This window comes from Vulpes lagopus, chromosome 8 (assembly GCF_018345385.1).
Source record: "Vulpes lagopus strain Blue_001 chromosome 8, ASM1834538v1, whole genome shotgun sequence".
Lineage (NCBI taxonomy): Eukaryota > Metazoa > Chordata > Mammalia > Carnivora > Canidae > Vulpes > Vulpes lagopus.
Window position 1 is genome coordinate 100,651,233 of NC_054831.1, and position 20,950 is coordinate 100,672,182.

Below are 20,950 nucleotides of genomic sequence, written 5' to 3' on the forward strand. Positions count from 1 at the left end.
AGCCTGCTTCTCTCTCTAACTGTGTCTCTGCCTCTCTCTGTGTGTCTCTCATGAATAAATAAATAAAATCTTTAAAAAAAGGTTTAAAAAATAATTTCCATTATTTTTATCATTTTCACTTCTCTGATCCATTCATCAGTTTCCTCTTATATTTATTTAAAGTATCTGTAAAAAGACATGATTGGACAAAATAAACACAGCAATGGTGTTTCTCAATAGATAGCATGCTATATAAGGTAGCTGCTGTTCTCATCATTTTCATAAATTTCAGACTTTTAGCTTTTTAAATTGTTAGTTTGCTTGGTTATTACTCCATCAGATAAATATATATAATGTCTTTGATGGACATTCATAAATGGCAAGAGGCTTATATGTAAAGAATTTGTAGTCTGAGATATATACATATATACATAGATATATATGTAAAAAATACACAATAAACGTAATCAAGATATCTGATTTCATTTTAAAAATTAAATAAATCCAGCATGATTAGATCATTACAAAACAGTATCTATGTTCTAATTGTCAATTGACTGCTTAATGTTATGCCTAATGATCTGTAACTAATATCTTTTTTAGTCTAAAATAGAATACACAATTGATTTGTTTTGTTTCAAAACAAATATTAGTAGTTATTCAAATGATAATCATTACATATGCTCAATTTAATTTTGGATAGAGTGTAGAATGTTAAAGAAAACATTCCTCCAAGAACAAACAATAAAGAACTTTTCCCCAAAACCAAATACATAGATCTCTTTGCCATGCGAAATAAGATCTTAAATTTTTTACCAATCTCAAAATATTTTTTAATATATACAGTCATTCAAGATTACTGCACTGATGTGCTTTATTTTTCACTAATAGCACTTATTACTTCTTGATAGTTGGCCATGTATTTATTTGTTTGCTTGATTGGATTTTTTAATTAACTCTCTTCACTAAAATATAAGCTTCATGGGAGCAGATACTTTTCTTGTTTTATTTATTGCTCTATTCCCAACGCTTAGAATAAGCCTGACACATACATGCTAAATGAATATTTATTTAATAAATACATAAGTAAGCAATTCAGGTATAGAGACATAATGATATCTACATCAATGGACGATGAGAACATTCAATTATCCCTGGGTAGTCATAAAAAGAGCAACTTTCACTTCCTTTTTTTTTTCTTTTTATCCCATGTTATCTAAATTTTTTTACAAACTTTTTTGAAATTGATAACATAATCTAATTAAGATGCAAAAATTTATGTCTGAATAGGAGATAAATATGCTCACTCTCAAAAGGGTTTTTCTTATATTTTTATGTAAAGTTGAGTTCTCAATAACAGATTAAGTGGCAATTAATACCTATAAATCCATGTGTCACTTGAATTTGCTGTCAAAATAGTATCATAATTAAGATCAGAAGTTCTTAACCAGACATTTCACAAACTTATTAAACACAAAATATTTTTCTAGTGATATTCCTATGGAACCTAGGGAACTACTGCTGATTTTCCACTGTTGAAGCCAGTGAAGCATTTGAAGGTGTATAATACAGCCAGATGTAGGAGACAGCCCACTTAAGACAGAAAAACAAACCTGAAGACAGGAAGACTCCAGTTAGAAAGTCACTACAGTGGTGCAGGCAAGAGATAACAAGGTCTGAACTAAATGGACTGGTGTTAAAAGTAACAGAAATGGCTAGTGAATAGATTAAAGGTGAGGAAATAGTCACAAGAATCCAACTCAAGATTTTTCAGCCATTCAAGAATGTCTCACTGATCTGCCTTATTTTTTGCTAATGGCACAGTAATCCAACAGACTTTGTAGAAGAAAATCTTCCCCAACAAGAACAGAATTTTATATTGGCAGTAAGAGTAGATTTGCTGAACTATTTGATTCATGCCTCAGCCTTTGCAAAAGAACAATCTGCCTCAGTAAGACCAGTGAATAATAAGATAGGTACTTCAAAAGAGGATAATTTGAATATCTAAGGGTTAAGTGATATCTTTCAGAATACAGTGCAATCTTTAAGTATTTTTGGAAAAAGTGAGCTTTACAAGCACAGAGTGAAGGATGCCATGTTATAATAAAAATGTCATGTTTATCATATGATAAAAATGATTTTATATTAGCAAATTGATATTGCAATAAACAACTATATATTTAAAACCTACTTTTTCAAGAATATATATATATATATAAGTTGTACTTATAAAGTTTGCTAAACATAAGATAAACTAAACTATTTCCCATAATGTTTAGTTTCATTACTCAATGCAAAAACCCATCAAAATTTTTTCATTGTTTCCTATGAAATTTTATTTCATGTCTTAAGCCAATTCACTTTAAGTGGCTTTTTTCTAGTACCAATTACTCTTCATCAACAAGGACATCCCAGAGATTACTCAAGGGAGTATGTAGAATAAGAAGTCAGTTGAAGAAAGAACTCCAAAGAACACTTATAGAATATAATCAGAAGAAAAGGATATAATCAAAACAGTGTTGCATTCATAATTTATAAAATAACCCATCCTATTTTTTACACATCTACTTTGAACCCATCCCATTTTTTTCCTAAAATTACTTGTAGGGGGGGGGATCCCTGGATGGCTCAGCGGTTTAGTGTCTGCCTTCGGCCCATGACGTGGTCCTGGAGACCTGGGATCGAGTCCCACATCGGGCTCCCTGCATGGAGCCTACTTCTCCCTCTGCCTATGTCTCTCTCTGCCTGTCTCTCTGCGTCTGTCATGAATAAATAAATAAAACCTTTAAAAAAATAAAATAAAATAAAAATAAAAAATAAAACTACTTGTTGGTGGACTTTTTTTTTTCTATTAAGCTGAAATCTACTGAAATACTGAAATAAACTTCCCCTGGCTCCACCTATGAGAATTATACAGAACAAATCTAATATTTAAAATTTTTTAAGATTTTATTTTTATTTATTTATTATGATTTTTTTTTTTTTTTTGGAGAGAAAGCAGGGGAGGGGCAAAGGGAGAAGAAGAGAGAGAACTTAAGCAGACTCCCCACTGAGTGCCTAGTCCAAATGAGGGACTCTATATCACAACCCTGAGACCACAACCTGAGTCAAAATCAAGAAGCAGATGCTTAACCAACTGAACCACTCAGGTGTCCCTTTAAAGATTTTATTTTCGAGTAATCTCTACATCAAATGTGGGGCTCAAATCCACAATCCCAAGATCGAGAGTTGCACACTCTGCTGATTGAGCCAGCCAGGTGCCCCTAATCTTTTTGTTTGTTTTTAAAATAGCTCTTTAAATACCAGAAACAGACATCTCAATAATAATGATAGCTACAGTTTGACTAAGCAACTAATGTGTGTTGAGAAAAGTACTCAGAGAGGTCGGTTCATTTGTCCAAAGATACAGAAAAGGCCATATTCTTTCTACTATGCCAAGCTATATCCTCTATTCGGTAAATTTTCTCATCTTTACACTAAATAATCTCCTAACCCCTTCCCTCTAGTCTTGCTCTCCTCTCAGTCTCCATAGGGCTGCCAGAGTAATACTTCTAACACCCAGATCTGATCAGGTGATTCCTGCTTAAAGCCTTTCAAAGGGTTCCCAGCACACTTAGGATAATCAAACTCCTTAACGTGATTTACAAATCCTTTGTCTTGGCCTTCCTTGTCACTTCATTTTCATCTCTGTCACTCCTCACCTACCATGAAATCCACCCCATCCCTCCAGCCCACATTCTAACATCTCATTATAGGAACTGGCAATGACTGCAATGTGACAATCTCTCTTTTGGTTCAGAATTTTTATAAATGCTGTTTCCTCTATATAGAACGCTCTACCAACTGTTCCCTCTACTTCTGCACAGCTCCCTTCTCTTTCTCCCTCAGGCCTCAACTTAGAAGTCACTCTTCCACGAAGCCTTCTTTGCTAATGTCTAGGTTTCTTGTCCCTGTTATTGTATTTCTATAGTACCCGACTATCACTGTCTTTGAATACTACCTTAAGATTACTGAAATCTTATTTAAGTGTCTGAAGTTTTTCCATTAGCATAAAAATATCAGGCTAACCAAACAGCATAAAGTACTATGCAACACTTGTGCATGAAAATTATAATATGGAACACTTGTGTTTGAAAATTATAACTATTACCTGGATAAAATAGGGTGGGTTTTCCCCCTTTTCAAAGAAAAAATAATTTTACGTAGACTTATATTTTAAGGACTTCTCAAAGAACTTCCAAAATTGACTTAAAACTATTGATAAGTGATATCTTTTTTTTTCTACTGAAAAGGTAGGTAGTTTTTTTCTTTTTTTTAAATTGAAGTATAATTAACATATATCATTTTCAGATGTACAACATAATGATTCAAAAATCTATACATTATCCAGTGTTCATCAAGACAAGGGTGCTCTTAATCTCCTTTACCTATTTTACTCTGCCCCACACCTACCTCCCCTCTGGCAACTACCAGTTTGTTCCCTGTATTTAAAAGCCTGGTCTTTTGTTCATGTCTTTTTTTCCCCCTTTTTTCTTTATATGGTTTTTAAATTCCAAATATGAGTGAAATCATAAGGCATTGGATAAGTGACACTCTGGGTATTATCATTCTAATTACTCAAATTCCTAATGATGTTTATTATTAACCTTTCCATAGGTGTCAGAAGAAAGAGAATGGCAACATAATATAATACACTTTGTAAAAACCACACACTCACTCACCTGAAACCCCACAGTGAGAGTGATCGTACAGATGCCGTTGCTGGAGGGTAGACTTTTTGTAAATAACATGAGGATGGCCATTTTCATAACTAAAATGTTTGGAATCCTCTGTGGTATTCTTTAATGGTTCAATAAAATATTCTTCATCTTCTGTAGCAATAACACCATGCTAAAAGAAGAAGAAACAAAGAATTTACCAAGAAGAATCATTTTAAATATCAATTATCATTACCGAGAATCAAAACCAAGTTGATACCTCACCAAAAAGAGCTTAAAACATATGTTAATAGAAATTTAGTGGATTATCTGTACTCAACACATTATATAAATTTACCTCTACTTTAAAAAGGATGTTTAAATTCTTCTACATGCCATACATGTCTTATACTAAGCATGACACATACATTATTTCCCCCGATCTTCCCCCAAACTCTCTGAGGTAGCAGAGACCTCCATGTGTTCACTAAGACTTTTTTCCTTTCCAAATTGTGCACACAGCTTAACTTCATCCTCTGTGTTTAGGCATAGCTCTGTAATTAAGTTTTGGCCAATAGGAAATGAGCAGAATACTATATACCACTTTTAAGCTCAACCCCTTGAAAATTTTCTCCAGGAAAATTCTCTACTCTCATAAAAACTACCGAGGGGAGGCAGAAGCTGAAAAAGAAGTAATCTGGGACCCTGAGTGACTTTATATTGCTGTCTAGCATAGACAACAACAAAAAGGAGAAATAAATTTCTTCTGTGATAAACAATTGACATAAGGTTTATTACTATTACCTTAATTGATAGACATCCTACATACCTCTATTCTGCAGTTGAAGTAACAGACCCAGAGGTTAAAAACTTCCCCAACATTATGTAGAGATAAATGAAAGAGCTGCAATTCACACAAAGCTCTGCTCTTATTCATATGCTATATTCTTTACACTTATTTATATAGCCAAGTGTTACTCAGCTCAAGCACAGTTCCTTTTTAAAATTTTCTTTAGCCCAAATGGAGTAGCTTTGCCCTCCTCTGATATCCAAAAGAGCTTATTACTGGTACCATTTATTTTTAATTAATTTCACACTTCTTTGCTACACCTGAAGTCTGGAAGCTATATTTTCATTTGGTTTAACTTTTCAACTGCATGTTTTATCTTCCCAACTATATACTATTAGCTTTTTTAAGGCAAAAGGTTATGTCTCATAAATCTTTGTATCAGTTATAAACATAGAAAGTGTCTCATATGTAGTATGAATACCAAATAAAAGTTGGCTGATTAAAAGAAATAAGACAGTAAAAGTTATCTGCCTTAGAAATAAGAACTTCCATACTGGTCTATTAGTGTTTTCTTAAGTAACACACATGTGAGGACTGCTCTTAATCCAACTAATTTATCCCGTAACACTGGATAAAACACAAACTCTCTGAGTGTATTTCCTCAGCTGGAAAAATGAAAGGTTTGGTGTAAATTAGTGGTTTTAAAACAGCACTCTGGGGAGCCCTAAGGGTTCCAAGGAGGTACCCTTAGGGGATTGCCCCAGACAACAAAGGGAGACCTATAAGGCTTAGATTCCTGGACTCAACAATCAGCTGTGCTTTTATTAATCTGTATAGTATGTTTCCACATAACATTTCATTTGAGAAAAGGGTTTTCCTGATTTAAAAAGAAAAAAGCTGAAAATCTCTGGCCCGGATAACCTCTAAGGTCCGTTTGAATCTAAATCTCTATGATTCTGTTTAGGGAAATTCATGTTAAGTACCACATGCTTGGAAAGAAAGATAAGGTATAATCAGAGCTGCTCTAACTTATAGATGAAGTTGGCAGACACTTATGTGAAATGAGCAGCTAAAGAATGCAAAAAACAAACCAAAAAAAAGCATGATTTAGTCACTTTGCATTATTTTCAACATTATCTGCTTTATTTTAAGGATATTAGTCCCTAAACTAAAGGCAAATACTCACAGGAATAATATAATATACCATTATCAAAACCTAATACCTGAGCATGAATTACCCTATCAGGAAGATTAACAATATGATAGCAAACTGAGCGTAGTCCTGCAGAAAAGAGGGCATGCATAAGAAGTTTTGATAAGAGGGAACTGGAAGAAGTACTGCCCAGAAAAGGTAGAGGACTAAAGTCATATCAAGCTGAACTGTGGGCAGAAGGATGTTGAAAGGTCCCAGACAAGAAGTTCAGGTTGCTGGGAAAAACAGAGTCAGTAGCCTGGTAAATAAACAAAAATCTCTAATTCCAAGTATGGAAGGACTCAGGGAAAAAAAAAAATCCAGAGACTTTATGTGTTCGGTATTCTGTAAGATGTTTATACACAGTATCTCATTTAATCTTAATAGCTCTCTGAAGTAACTACTACTATCAGCTCCACTTTGCAGATGAGAAACACAGACTGAGCCAAGTTAAGTAACCAACTCGTTCCATCGACTTTGGAGCTTGGGTTATTAGCACTATATTTTAATCCCCTTACCTTTTGAGGGTTGTTTCTGACTTTACTTATTCTTTCACCAAGAATGTTCTGAGTGCCTATCACACAGCAAGTACTGTTCTAGGTGATAGAGATACAGTAGTGAGAAAACCAAACTTCTAGCTCTATGATGGAGCTTATATTCTAGTGGAAGGAGCTAGATAAAAGAGACTCATTCATTAGATAAATGATAACCAGGTAGTGTCCAATGTTAAGGGGAAAAAAAAGGCAGTGCAAAAGACAGAGAACAATCAGAAGTGAAAGAATTATATAAACTGCTAAGGATGGTCAGGGACATCCTCTCTAGCAAAGTGGTATTTGTACAGAAACCTGAACAAAGTGAAGGAGTAAGTCAAACAGATTATCTTGGAAAAGAGCAGATTAGATAGTGGGAATGGCAACAAAGGCAATGGGGTATGAGCACACACACAGTATTTGAGAAACAGCAGAGAGCTTCTGGAGCTAGAGGGAAGAAAGGGGAAAATGACTATGAAATTGTTAAAAAGGTGCTAGAGGCCAGTTAAGTGGATGTCTTACAAAAGTGCACATGCTAGCAAGAGCCCTGATCTCACTTCCTTCAGCATCCCCACACATCTCTACATGGTCTGCCTCAGGCCATCAGAATGAACATCATCACACTCCCTTTCCCTGATATGCCATTCCCTACAAGAAGCCTAAGATCCCATTCCCCGGATTCTATTCCCCATATGGTTGTACATATCATGTTTTCTTATCCCATCTCCTACTTCTCCCCTCTTGCCATTTAAAACACTTCCATTGTCCCTTCTCAAACTCATGCTCAGCCTCATTTGCGAATGTTCACTTCCTCTTACTCAAATACCTGAGTCTCTCTAAATGACACTCTTTCTTCCATGCAACCCTCTGGAATCGTGGATCCTCTGATATGCCTCCTATTGGATCAGGAGGTAGGGTAAATGTCCTTGTGATTCACTGCCATTTCTGAACAACTCTCACTCACTCCCTCCTCTAAAACAAAACAAAACACAAAAGCTCTGCCATTATACCGTCACTGGCTCCCTTTGCTATTGCAGTTACCTACTGATCCACAGGCACTTTCCTTATTCTTTGAAGACTTTAGCTTCTGGATCACTGTCACCCTCTGCAATACTATTTCTGAAATAATTGTTGATTTCAATATCTTAAGTCACCGGTTCTTAAAATCTGTGTGTGCCTTGGATCCCTTTAGAAATCTAGTGGGGATGGGGACACTTGGGTTGCTCAGTGGTTGAGCATCTGCCTTTGACACAGGGTGTGATCCCGGAGTCCAGGATCGAGTCCCATGTCAGGCTCCCTGCATGGAGCCTGCTTCTCTCTCTGCCTATGTCTCTGCCTCAATCTCTCTCTCTCTCTCTCTCTCTCTCTCTCATGAATAAATAAATCTTTAAAAATATATATATAAAAAAGAAATCTAGTGGGGATGAAGCCAGGGGATTACTTCTCAGAATAATTATTTTAAGTATAGAAAAATATATAGGATTATAAAGAAAACTAGTTGTAGTGAAATGCCATTATCGAAGTATTTTTTAAATGTAATATAAGGAATGCAGATAGATGGCTTTTTCTAATATTTTAAATAAGAAGATTGGCTGTGGATCTAATAATTATCACAATTTCATAATAGTGATTAACATAAATAATATTTTGAAGAACCTGCAGGACTGTAACATAATACAAAAATATCTATAATTTCTATTGGGGTCAGTTATTACTGTATTGGTTGTCTATATTCATAATTGAAGGAAATATTAAATTTCGGTTAAGAATTAGTAAATATTGGGAAGCCTGGGTGGCTCAGCAGGCTGGACATCTCCTTCAGCTCAGGTCATGATCACAGGGGTCCTAGGATCAGGCCCTGCCCCTGCTCTGGTGCTCTCACTCTTTTTCTCCCTTTCTCTCTGTCTCAAATAAATGAAATCTTAAAAAAAAAAGAAGTAATTAGTAAAGATAAAGATGTCATTTTCCCCCCTTCCAGTTGACAAACCCTCTGAATTCCATTCATGGACTGTTGATGTAGTACTAGTTAAGGCTAAGGACTACTGACATACATGGGTTCTTCAGCCCCTGCCCTCTCAATCCTTGGACCTGCTTTCCATCAAGTATCTCATTGTTCACTTTATCTTAGGCATTCATACCCATGGTCAAACCCTAGAGTTCAGTATTTTCAATACTTACAACCCTGCCAAATCTCAATTTCAAGTATCCCAACCTTTTATCCTTCCAGGACAGTTCCTCTAGTATCCCAGCTCTAGGAATAGTTCTTTTATACCCACCAAGACCCAGTGATTCTACTACCTCTTCATTATACTCTACCCACTTCACGGCCTTACTCTTACTTCCCTCCTAATGCATCTTCAGTTCCACCTTCAATTCCCTTGCCCTTTTCTCCCTTCACAGAATTTATTTGGCTAAACCAAAACTCTGATCAAGTCAGTTTTGCTCCTCTGAGCTTGCAACCTTGCAGCTTCATTTAGCCAGAGAAAAATACATTGCGATGCTGACTAGTCTCACTTTAAATGTATGACCATGATCTCAACAGTGCCCTGAATGCTTCACAGCAATTATACTATGTTTCTCTAATACATTCAGTATCCTGCTCTTTTGCATAAATATTCCATTCTTTCTCATCTCCTCTTAATCCCCTAATAACTCAACTTGCCATCTTCCATTCCAATAAACATCGTACAACCTCCTGCAAACTCCTACAACACAAATATCTGCCTACCTGCATCTCATGTCCATATAATCTATTTTACTTCCTTCTTCTTATGGGTGAACTGGAGAAATTTTCCTTCTCTCTATATGATCATTCCCATCTTTATCAAACAAAACAAAACCTCCTCTGACCCCACTCTGCCTGTAGCAACTGACCATTTACTTTTTCAAAAGTCTTTAAAATAATTAACTACGTACTCTTTTCTCCCATTCCTTTTCAAACCCACTTCAATCAGGTTTTTGCCTATTTTCTATATGCCACCATGACTTCAGCACTGCTTTTGTCAAGGTCACCAAACAACCTCCTCATTGATAAATCCAATGGTCAGTTCTCAGTGCTCTTTTTTTTTATCCAGCAGCATTTTTCTCTTGAGATAAATACTTCCTCCTCTTAGCTTCTAGGATCTTCACCTGGTTTTCCTTCAACTTTCTTTCCCTACTATTCTTTGCTGTCTCCTCCACATCTTTCTGACTTCCCTAACCTCCTGGAGTGCCCAAAGGCTCAGTTCCTTAAATCTCTCTCTCTTTTTTTTAAAACTCTTCTTTATCCTATCTCTATTCCCCCACACTGAGCAATTCCATATAATCTCCTGGCTTTAAATGTCATCTATATATTGATGACTTCCAAATTTATAATTCCTTAATTCATCTCTCTCTCCTGAATTTCAGGCTTGCATACCCAGTATCTTATAAACAGTCAAATTTAATATGCCCAACTGAACCTAAGATACATACCTCCCCACAAATGGTCCTCCTCCAGCTTTCCATCTCAGTTAATACCTGAATCTTTTTCATCTCAACTCATGGCTGCTTTCTTCTTCTAGTTGCTCAGGCCTCAAGCTTGGAGTCATCATTTATTTTATTTAATCCTGCATCCTCTAAAATCTATCATCTGGCCCCCAGTTCTCTAACCTCATCTTCCATCACACTTCCTCTCTTTCACTGAGTTCCAGCCAGGGCAATCTTTTTGCTGTTCCCCAAACACTCTTAGATCACATCTTTATGGGATGCCTGGGTGGGTGGCTCAGCGGTTGAGCATCTGCCTTTGATCCTGTGGTCCTAGGATGGAGTCCCACACATCGAGTCCCACATCGGGCTCCCTGCATGGATCCTGCTTCTCCTCTGCCTGCGTCTCTGCCTCTCTCTGTGTGTCTATCATGAATAAATAAATAAAATCTTTTAAAAAAAAGATCACATCTTTGTACTTGAAGATTTCCACATGGAAATCCTATCCTTCAGGTGCAAGCTTCCCTTCCTCATTTTCCTTATGTCTTTACTCAATATTTTTTCCACCCTAGAACTTGTAATTATCCAACATACTGTGATATTTATTTATCTTTTTTTTATTATTATTTATTTAGGCAGAGACAAGGCAGAGATAAAGGCAGAGGGAGAAGCAGGCTCCATGCACCAGGAGCCCGACGTGGGATTCGATCCCGGGTCTCCAGGATCGCGCCCTGGGCCAAAGGCAGGCGCCAAACCCCTGCGCCACCCAGGGATCCCTATCTTTTTTTTTTTTAATGTGAGGCCAAAACAGTCCTGGGGGCAAGGCTCCCATCTCAAGAACCTCTCCCATGGCAGGGGGAAGCAGACCTCTATGCTCTAGGCTGGGCTGAGGGGCGGTGGGGCACGCTGAGCCCACACCCCAGGAAACCAAGCCAGTGATTTTTATTTATTAGTGTATCCCCTCCATGAGAATGCAAGCTTTATGATGACAGGGATTTCACTTTTGTTCACTATTGTACTCCTAGCACCTATATCGGTGCCTATTCTATATATAATAGGTACTTATAAGTATTTGGTGACTGGATGAATGAATAAGGGAAAATGTAAAAGGCAACTGTGGAAATAACTGTGGACATAAGAAATAAGAACAAAATGTAAAGAAAGGAACAATCAAAAAGGAAAATCTCTTGAAAATTAGAAGTATGACTAATTTTTAAACCAAGAAGGAAAATAAAGCAAAATTGGAGAAATCTCATAGAACTTAGAACAAAAAAAAAAAAAAAGAAAAAAGAAAGAGAAGAGAAGAATCAATTACAAAAAGGCAGAGAGTGGGGAACAAGAAGAGAAAATTATTAAGGAATTTTTTTTAATTTCTCTAAGCTGAAGGAGTGTCTTTAAACTGAAAGCATCCATTTAAAACCAAGTAAGGATAAGGAAAGAAGATCCACAGCTTATCACATTATTATAAAATTCTTAAAATAGGAAGGATAAAGAGAAGATCATATCATTTTCACTGAGGAAAAATCTTCGGAAAGAAAAAGAACAAGAAGCACACTTCTATCTGCTACACAAAATGAATCAATGCTAATTTTTTTAAAGATCTTTAAATCTTTCCCTAAGATATAAAATCATACTCATGAATTTGATACCCTGTATCTCCCTTTCCCAATTCCACCAACCATGGTTCTGAAGAAAAATGATTTTTGAAACCAAATGCCACATCCAGCTAAATTATTAACCAAACATGAGGGCAACATAAAGTACTTCAAATAGGTAAGGACTCAGAAATTTTACTTCTCAGACATATTTTCTGAGGTAATTACTTGAAGATGTTCTCCAATAAAAATAGGATGTAAACTCAGAAAGAAGATATAGAACTAGTTTGGAAAAAAGAATCCTTAGATAAGAGATTTACAATTGCTCAAGAAATTAACCAGTAGATTCCAAGAAAAAAAACGCTTCCAAAGAAGAATGGAATGTATTCCAAGCAACAGATATAAAACAAAAGAAATGGTTAATACTGATCATTTGTTTTTTTAAAAAATTCATTTTTTCTCACAATAAGACAAAATAACAATAATTAGAAACTCCAAAAATACAAAACCTGGATAAGAAAGCCATGGTCCAAATAGAAAGCAAACTAAAATGTGACATTATTTTCAACAACTAACTTCGACACTAATGTTAGGAAGTCTTTTCCTTTGAATGGGGCAAGGATTGTAGTATTGAAATAGGTGAGAAAATATGATTAGAAAACACTATCTCTACATTGAAATTATTTTTATATAAAACAGTTAAAAAGAGAATTGGTTAAAAGGGCCTTTGAGGGGCACCTGGCTGGCCCAACTGGTAGAGCATATGACTCGATCTCAGGTCGAGAGTTCAAGCCCCACACTGGGTGTGAAGCCTACTTAAAAACTATCTGGGGGGTGGGGAGGTGAAAAGTGAGTTTTTTTTTTTTTTTCAAAAAAAAAAACATGTTTACATATTACATTTGATTAAAATGAAACATATAACAAAATAAGAATGAAGGCAGGAGTTACTAAGTCTGATGGGCAAAAGTGTAATGTGAGGAACAGAATTTACACAGTCTCCTAGTATCTGCTCACAAATTCCTTATTAGTTGCCAAGGAGAAAACAGTAACTTTGGTGGACAAATCTGGCAGACCACATCTTAAGTAATCAAAGTTAGTCAACATGGACCATGCAGTTTCAATAGGAAGCAAAGTAAAACAGAAAGGTATTAACAAATAGAAGGAAAGAGATCAAGAAACAGAGTCTTAATAAAGGATGAAGAATAGATGGGTGACACTATGCTATCCCCTTACAAGAGTCTCCATTTTCAACCTTATCCTCTCTTTAGACTCATCAAACATCTTTCACAATTTCATGGTCACTTGATGACTCTCAAATTACCTGCTTCCAAAACTAAATTCTTTTCTAAATTTCAGAGCTATATTTCCCAAATGTCACCTAAACATATGTAACTGGGCAGCCCTGGTGGTGCAGCGGTTTGGTGCTGCTTGCAGCCTGGGGTGTGATCCTGGGGACCCGAATCAAGTCCCACATCGGGCTCCCTACATGGAGCCTGCTTCTCCCTCTGCCTGTGTCTCTGCCTCTTTCTCTCTGTGTCTATGAATAAATAAATAAAATCTTTAAAAAAATAAATAAATAAACATATGTAACCTTATTTCTTTAGATTCCTCACATTTACTAGATCATATTTGTCTCCAAACCAGCATTCCAGTGGCATCCCCTTTCTTACCTAGTCAAATCCATATACCTGTCATTCAAAAGAGAAACCTCAGCCATCTTTAATTACTTCCTCTCCATGTACCCACACCCAGTTCAATCCTATCTCAATTTTTAAACATACTATTAAACACCTACTATGTACTATGTGTCTTTTTAGATACCGGGTAAGAAAAAATTAGTAAGACACAAACCCTCTAAATTTTCTCAGCAAAATGTGGTTTAAATTCATTCTTTGCTGCACATTGCCAGTGCCACAGAACTTGCACAGGCCTTCATTATCTCTTACATGTCCTAACTCACCTTCAAATCCCCATCACTCTCTGCCCTCATGTCTCACAACAGAATTAATTCGGGTTTGTTTTTTTTTCCTTTTTTCCCCCTCATCTCATGGTTCATTTCACCATGCTGTTAAAACTATCAATAGTATAATTAATATTAATGCCAAATGTAGACAGCAGTGCTGATGACTAGGAATAGTATTTTTCTATTATATTTAATAGCAAGTGTCATTTTAACATATGAGAAGATTCAAAACAGATTTATCTTGGATAATTAATTCTTATTCAAAAAAATCTGTTTTATATATAAAGCCTAACAAAGAAACTAGCAATAAATATACTCAATTTATTCTACAAATAATATAGGGTTATGAAAATTGTTCTTTACAAAGTCAATGCAAACATTACCAAAGGACTATCAACAACAAAGGCTGCAAGAATAACAAAAAAATTTAGACTGTTAGCTTCCTTAACCCACCTCTCTATTATTAATGTTAGGAAAGACATTTACATTATGAACTTAATTCCCCATCAGAAACTAAAAATTATAACATCTACTTACCAACCCAATACAGTTGCTTAAAGCCACTTTAGTTGTACTACGTTGATCTTGTAAATATCCTGTGTAATGACAGTTGTCTAAAAAATCATGTTTCCACTGGGGTCCATCTTTCCCCCAGTATTCTACTGTAAAATGTTTGGACACAAAATCTGTGTTGAGAGTCAAGTTTAGGTGAAAGTGCTTGCCATAGGCTGAAAGTTTAAAAAATAACTTAGATACTGCCTGCTGTGGATCGATAGGGTCCATACTCCGTCTTCTCCTGGAGTGTTTATCATTTTTCACAGTAAAGCTGAGAAAAGCTCCATTTTGATCAACCCTTATTGGAATAGTTAGCTGGTAGTGTTCTAGATAAGTCAGGAATTCCTCTTTGTAATCACAAGGCAGAGAATCCAGAAAAAACACATGGAAGAAAAGAAAATTTAACAGAACAAAGAAGTAGCAGCATAAACAACAATAACTATATCAGCATCATTATATGTGAGGTACGAAACAAAAGAAGTTTAAAATCTAATGAATTAAATTCCAATTATTCCTCAAAATTGCACTTAAATTTAAAATTAGTTTGAAAATTATTTTTCTTTTTTTATATTTATTTCTTGAGTCTAAAAGCTAAGTTCTTATAAGAATTATGAATATTTTATATTGAAATAAAAAGCAGTGAAAATTACACATATTTAAAATAATAGAATTTACCTCGGATAAAATATGTTTGAGAAAGTTAGACAAAAGAATTAATGTCAAATTTCTACAGCCTTGTAGAAATTTTTTTAAATCATCAGGTGGAATGGAAAATGCAGGAGCCAGTTTGAAAAACAGTCTGGCAGTTGCTCAGAAGGTTGAACAAAGAACTACCATCTGACGCAGCAATTCCACTCCTAGGTATTTACCTGACAGAAATGAAAACACATATCCACACAAAAACTTGCACACGACCGTTCATAGCAGCATTATTCATAGTAGCCAAAATGGAGAAATAACCTGAATGTTCATCAGCTGATGAATGAATAAACATAATGTGGTATATTCACACAATGGAGTTTTATTCCATACAATACTGACACTGGTATGACATGAATGAAACTTCATAATAACTGCCTTCATTATTAAAGTTCACTATCTAACATTCTAAAAGCATTATACTAGTGAAAGGAATCAGTCCCCAAAGACCACATATTATATGATTCCTTTTGTAGGAAATAATCCAGAATAGGAAAATCTCTAGACAGAAGTAAATTAGTTGTTTAGGGCTGGGGTGGAGAGTGGTTTGAAGAGAATTTGGGAGTGACTTTTAATGGGCACGGGATTTCTTTTGGGGTGTTGAAATGTTCTAAAATTGTGGCGATGGTTGCATAACTCTGTGAATATACTATAAACCACTGAATTGTGCACTTTAAATAGGTAAATTATATTGTATGTTTATTGTATCTCAATAAAGCTGTTAGAAAAACATTAGACTAAAAAAAAAAGAAAAACATTAGACTGACAAAAAATTTAGACGATTATTACACATATTTTCCTCATTTAGGTATACTTAATATTTCCAATCTACCTTCTTAACCGCATCTTCCTTTAGCGAGGTTTACCACTAAGGGAAACCAAATGCCTGTCTATTGCCTCACTGTCTATACACGGAATTCACCCACAAATATAAACTCCCATGAGAGTACAACCAAATAGAAATAAATTAAAAGACAGTGAAATAAATACTAAATAAGAGTACATACTAAATGCTATGACTTTATTAATATACCTTGAGAGCCACACTATATACATATCGACTTCTAGACATATATATCAATGTATTAAAACCCTAAAAATCTGGTTCATCCACACCAAAAAATTATGGTTACTATACATTCATGGGAGGGGAGTCAAAAAGTTATTTTAATAAATCTATAAGGATTAGACATGTCCATGGAAAACAAAATGTCATTTACTCCAGGGCCCTCTGTTAAGACCTTTTTATGATATAATGTTCAATTTTATGGATTCAGATTAGGGAACCCATGGATGAGTTTTCTCATCCAATTTTCTACCACTCTTACTCTTTTACTCAGATTATAGTTTTTATATCAGAATTCTTAAGTTTAGAAAGCATTTTTTCACTAAGGATCCATATTAGAAGGATCTTGCTCTTTTATAGCATAAACCTTTGGGTTCCTTTTGAACATGACCTTGCCTGTAACCCTTAGCAACAGATGAGCTTATTAAAGTTTAAGATTCAAAAGACGAGGCCTGGGTATATCAACGTCTAAGAAAGACCAGTCACCTTTAAAATATACTATATGTTAAATAATAGTATAACAAGATACACTACTTAGAGCACTTAAGATTTATGAAACTAGCACTGAATGATGTAGCAGGTCTCCATTCCTATCACTACATATCCCATAGAAAATGTTCACCCGACTTAAATAGTCAGAATCTTTTCCTGTCAAATTAATAGCAATATTTTTTGTCACTTTCAAAAGCAGGACTCCTACCTTGAGAACTGTATGAAAGCCTGTGGTCACTATGAAATTCCGATGAAGCCATGATGAGGCTCAAAATCCAGGTCAACGTCTTCCACAAAATTTCCATAATTTAGAAAACTGGATGATTTTTTTGGAGGGCTACCTATGTGCTAGAGAGTCAATACCATACCAAAATCGAAGCATAACAATTTTATGTCTTTAAAATTTCTTGCAAATTAATTATTAGATGTTCCACTGTTTAACAGGTACTTTTGTCCAACATCTCATACTTTCTTCTATATCTGGATTCATTTTCTCAATCCAAAAGGAAATAAAGAATGATGGTAAAATTTTCATTAGCAAAACATTTGGCTGGTTAGTTACTAAAGTATGGCCATTTTTTAACCTAGAAAAACAAAACAAAAAAATTTATGTTAAATGAAAATATCTTGTAGGTACAGAATTGTATTGCTGAATGTTTGCCAAAAGACAAAGACTACAAAGTGATTTAATATAAATTAGACTGTTGTTTTTATTTATAATCTAAATAAACATTCACAAGACTAAATAATTAGAAACCTAAATGGTAAGTAGGATAATGCCAGTGCTATTTAATAATCAAAGTAGCAATATGAAGTGGAATCATAAAAAAAAAAAATTTTAACTTTGAAGAAAATAATGTATGGGTATGGTGACTAACCTCCTTTCAATAAAATAAAAGGTAGAGGGACTTCACAATCAAAATTCATTTTATGTAAGGGATAAACAGCATATGATCCCATTCCTTAACAAGCTTTTTAGAACAGTCATATTCACGATTAATTTGTTTCTTTATGAGGCACTTATCATTTTTTCTTAGAGTAGATCTACAAATATACAGTGACATTTAGCAGCTGTCTGTGAACACTCAGACACCAGCACAAACAAAACTTGTAAAAATTTGAACCATATTTACTGTAACCCCTTGATTTTATCTCTGAGTCTTACATGACTTAAAAAGCAACACATATGAGACAACTTCAACTATCTAGAATGTAACTGAATATTTTTTTTTAGTTTTTATTTATTTATGATAGGTACACAGTGAGAGAGAGAGAGGCAGAGACACAGGCAGAGGGAGAAGCAGGCTCCATGCACCGGGAGCCCGACGTGGGATTCGATCCCGGGTCTCCAGTATCGTGCCCTGGGCCAAAGGCAGGCGCCAAACCGCTGCGCCACCCAGGGATCCCGAATGTAACTGAATAGAAAAGAAATTCATTTTTCTGAAAAGAAAAGCATTTTTAAAATTCATTTCAGGTATCACGACAGATTTCCTGTCCTATCTCATGTGATTTCCTCTCGAGTCACAACCTCACACATAGTTCATGAATTTACATTTCATACAGAATGCTAGCACATGTGACTACCCGGTTTCCCAGCACACGGTACACTTTAGAAGAAGAAAATAGCAAAGGTACCAAGAAACTACATCACTAACAGGACAAAAGTGAAAAAAAGGAAAGAAAAACTAAAAATTAGTTGTAGAACCCCAAAGTAACACAGTTTGGGGTAGAGGCAAATGGTCCTTAAGTAGTTTCGGACAATGTCTACTGTGTATGTGACTGTGTTACAGCTCAATATCTGATATTCAAAATACTGCCTGAGTCAGGAATAAAAGATTAAGTCACTTTTAATAAGATAACTTACTACTAATACAGAGAAATACACGATAAGCACTAGAAAGATTTTCATTCCACATTCCTAATGTATGGGACTATATGATAAACATTTACATATTTGTTGGTCAAAAAAATGAGTAAATGAGTAAATAATTAGCGACTAAAAGCAAATCATTTTAGGTATATAAAAGGATATTTATAGTTAATTGGAAAATTAATATATGTGGAATACTTCATTCCTTATGATGCTAGAAATATTGGTTAGTGCAACATATAAAACAACCACCATCATTTAAAACTCCTTCCATCCAGGGCACCTGGGTGGCTCAGTGGTTGAGCATCTGCCTTTGGCTCAGATTATGATTCTGGGGTCCTGGGATCGAGTCCCACACTGGGCTCCCCACAGGGAGTCTGCTTCTCCCTCTGCCTATGTGTCTGCTTCTCTGTGTCTTTCATAAATAGATAAACAAAATCTTAAAAAAAAAACCCTCCTTCCTTCCAAAAACTAATTCATTAATCAACAAATATGCCTTACTATGTTCTTAAAATGGTGTTATAACAATATGAGGATACAGAAAATATTAACACAATCCTTGCCCTTTGGGAGTTCACGATCTAAGAAACAAAGAAAAAAATTCAAGGCAGACTGACATTTGACATAATAACGTTACGAAAAGGCATTGAGGAGATCAGATGAGGGAAAGGACTTCTGAGTCAGAGAAGAATAAGTCAAGAAAAGCTAATTTAAAAATTGGCAGTTGAGATAGGCCCTGGAAGATGAATACAATTTCACAAGTCAAATTGATGGGGGTAATCTTAGCAAATTAAATAAATAGATACTACAAAGTCTAAATGGCAAGAAAAAAAAAAAGGAAAGTCATTTAAAGGGGTGCTAATTAACTGGTTAATTGTCTGCCTTTGGCTCAGATTGTGATCCCAGGGTCCCTGGTGCAAGCCCTGCATCAGGCTCTTTGTTCAGTGGGGAGTTTGCTTCTCCCTCTCACTCCTGCACTCTCAATAAATAAATAAATAAATAAATAAATAAATAAATAAAATCTTTGGGCACCATGGGTGGCTCAGTGGTCAGTGGTTTAGCACCGCCTTCAGCCCAGGGTGTGGTCCTGGAGACCAGGGATCCAGTCCCACGTCAGGCTCCCTGCATGGAGCCTGCTTCTCCCTCTGCCTGTGTCTGTGCCTCTCTCTCTCTCTCTCAATCTCTCTCTCTCTGTGTGTCTCGTGAATAAATAAATAAAATCTTTTCTAAAAAAAATCATTTTAGTAATAATAGTAAGTTTGAGTCCTATGGAGAAGACTCACGGGTCATATCTACAAAGGTAGTTTATGGTGAGACCAAAAATGAAGAGAACTTTAAATATATGTTACTTCTTTCAGTATTCATAACAAAGTAGATATCATTGCCCCTCTACAAGACCGCCTCTAACATGGCCCCAATGAGCCTGCTCCTAATAGCCACACCTTTGTGTAATTCCCTTCTCTTGAGTAACTGGAGAAATGTTACCAAAAAAAAAAAAAAAATGTTGAGAAAAATGTTACCTGGATGATTTGATTATAAAAGATTCTGGCTTTTATCTTACTAGTAGACTCTCTCCCTTGTTAGCTTTGATGAAGCAAGCTGTCATACGGAAGGGCTCACATGGCAAGCAACTGAGAGCAGCCTCCAGACAACCACTAGCAAGGAACTAAGGCCCTTAATGGCCTGTGAGAAACCGGACCCTGCCCACTAATACATGAAGGAACCAAATCCCTCTCCAGTTGAACATTCTTTGGTGACCTGAGTCCTTGCCAGCATATTGGCTGCAGCCTCATGAAAGATCCTGAAGCACAGGACAAAGCCAAGCCATGCCCAGTTTCCTGAATCACGCAACTTTGATGTAATAAATGTGAGTTGTTTTAAGCCACTACATCCATGATGATTTTTTTTTTTTGCAAGAATTGATAACAATACAACTCCCAATTTATAGATAAGGAAATTGAATCTCGTGGCCAGACAGCTGGAAAATAGCCGAGCCAAGAGTCCAGAGGGCTATCTGGGTCTAAAGTCTAAATTCTTTCTACCATATCATACTTCCAATTTAAGGCACTCTAACTTAA

General features: G+C 35.6%; 2 protein-coding genes and 1 non-coding gene across 3 annotated transcripts in view; all 3 read right to left on the reverse strand.

The window, feature by feature from the left end:
• ADAMTS6 (ADAM metallopeptidase with thrombospondin type 1 motif 6) overlaps positions 1 to 17,349 on the reverse strand; it is a 278,857-nt gene extending 261,508 nt beyond the window's left edge. Inside the window, exons 1-3 of the mRNA XM_041767368.1 lie at positions 17,211 to 17,349; positions 14,728 to 15,092; positions 4,701 to 4,869 (exon numbers count right to left, since the gene is read on the reverse strand). Coding sequence (XP_041623302.1) covers positions 4,701 to 4,869; positions 14,728 to 15,092; positions 17,211 to 17,307 — 631 coding nt within the window. The 5' untranslated portion in view covers positions 17,308 to 17,349. The remainder of the gene's footprint in view (positions 1 to 4,700; positions 4,870 to 14,727; positions 15,093 to 17,210) is intronic.
• On the reverse strand, positions 11,425 to 11,567 carry LOC121498380. Its single transcript, XR_005989759.1, has one exon.
• A 128-nt stretch (positions 17,350 to 17,477) lies between the features above and the next one.
• Positions 17,478 to 20,950, reverse strand: part of CENPK (centromere protein K) — a 67,681-nt gene continuing 64,208 nt past the window's right edge. Inside the window, exon 12 of the mRNA XM_041767372.1 lies at positions 17,478 to 17,586. The gene's annotated coding sequence lies outside the window, so the exon portion shown is untranslated. The remainder of the gene's footprint in view (positions 17,587 to 20,950) is intronic.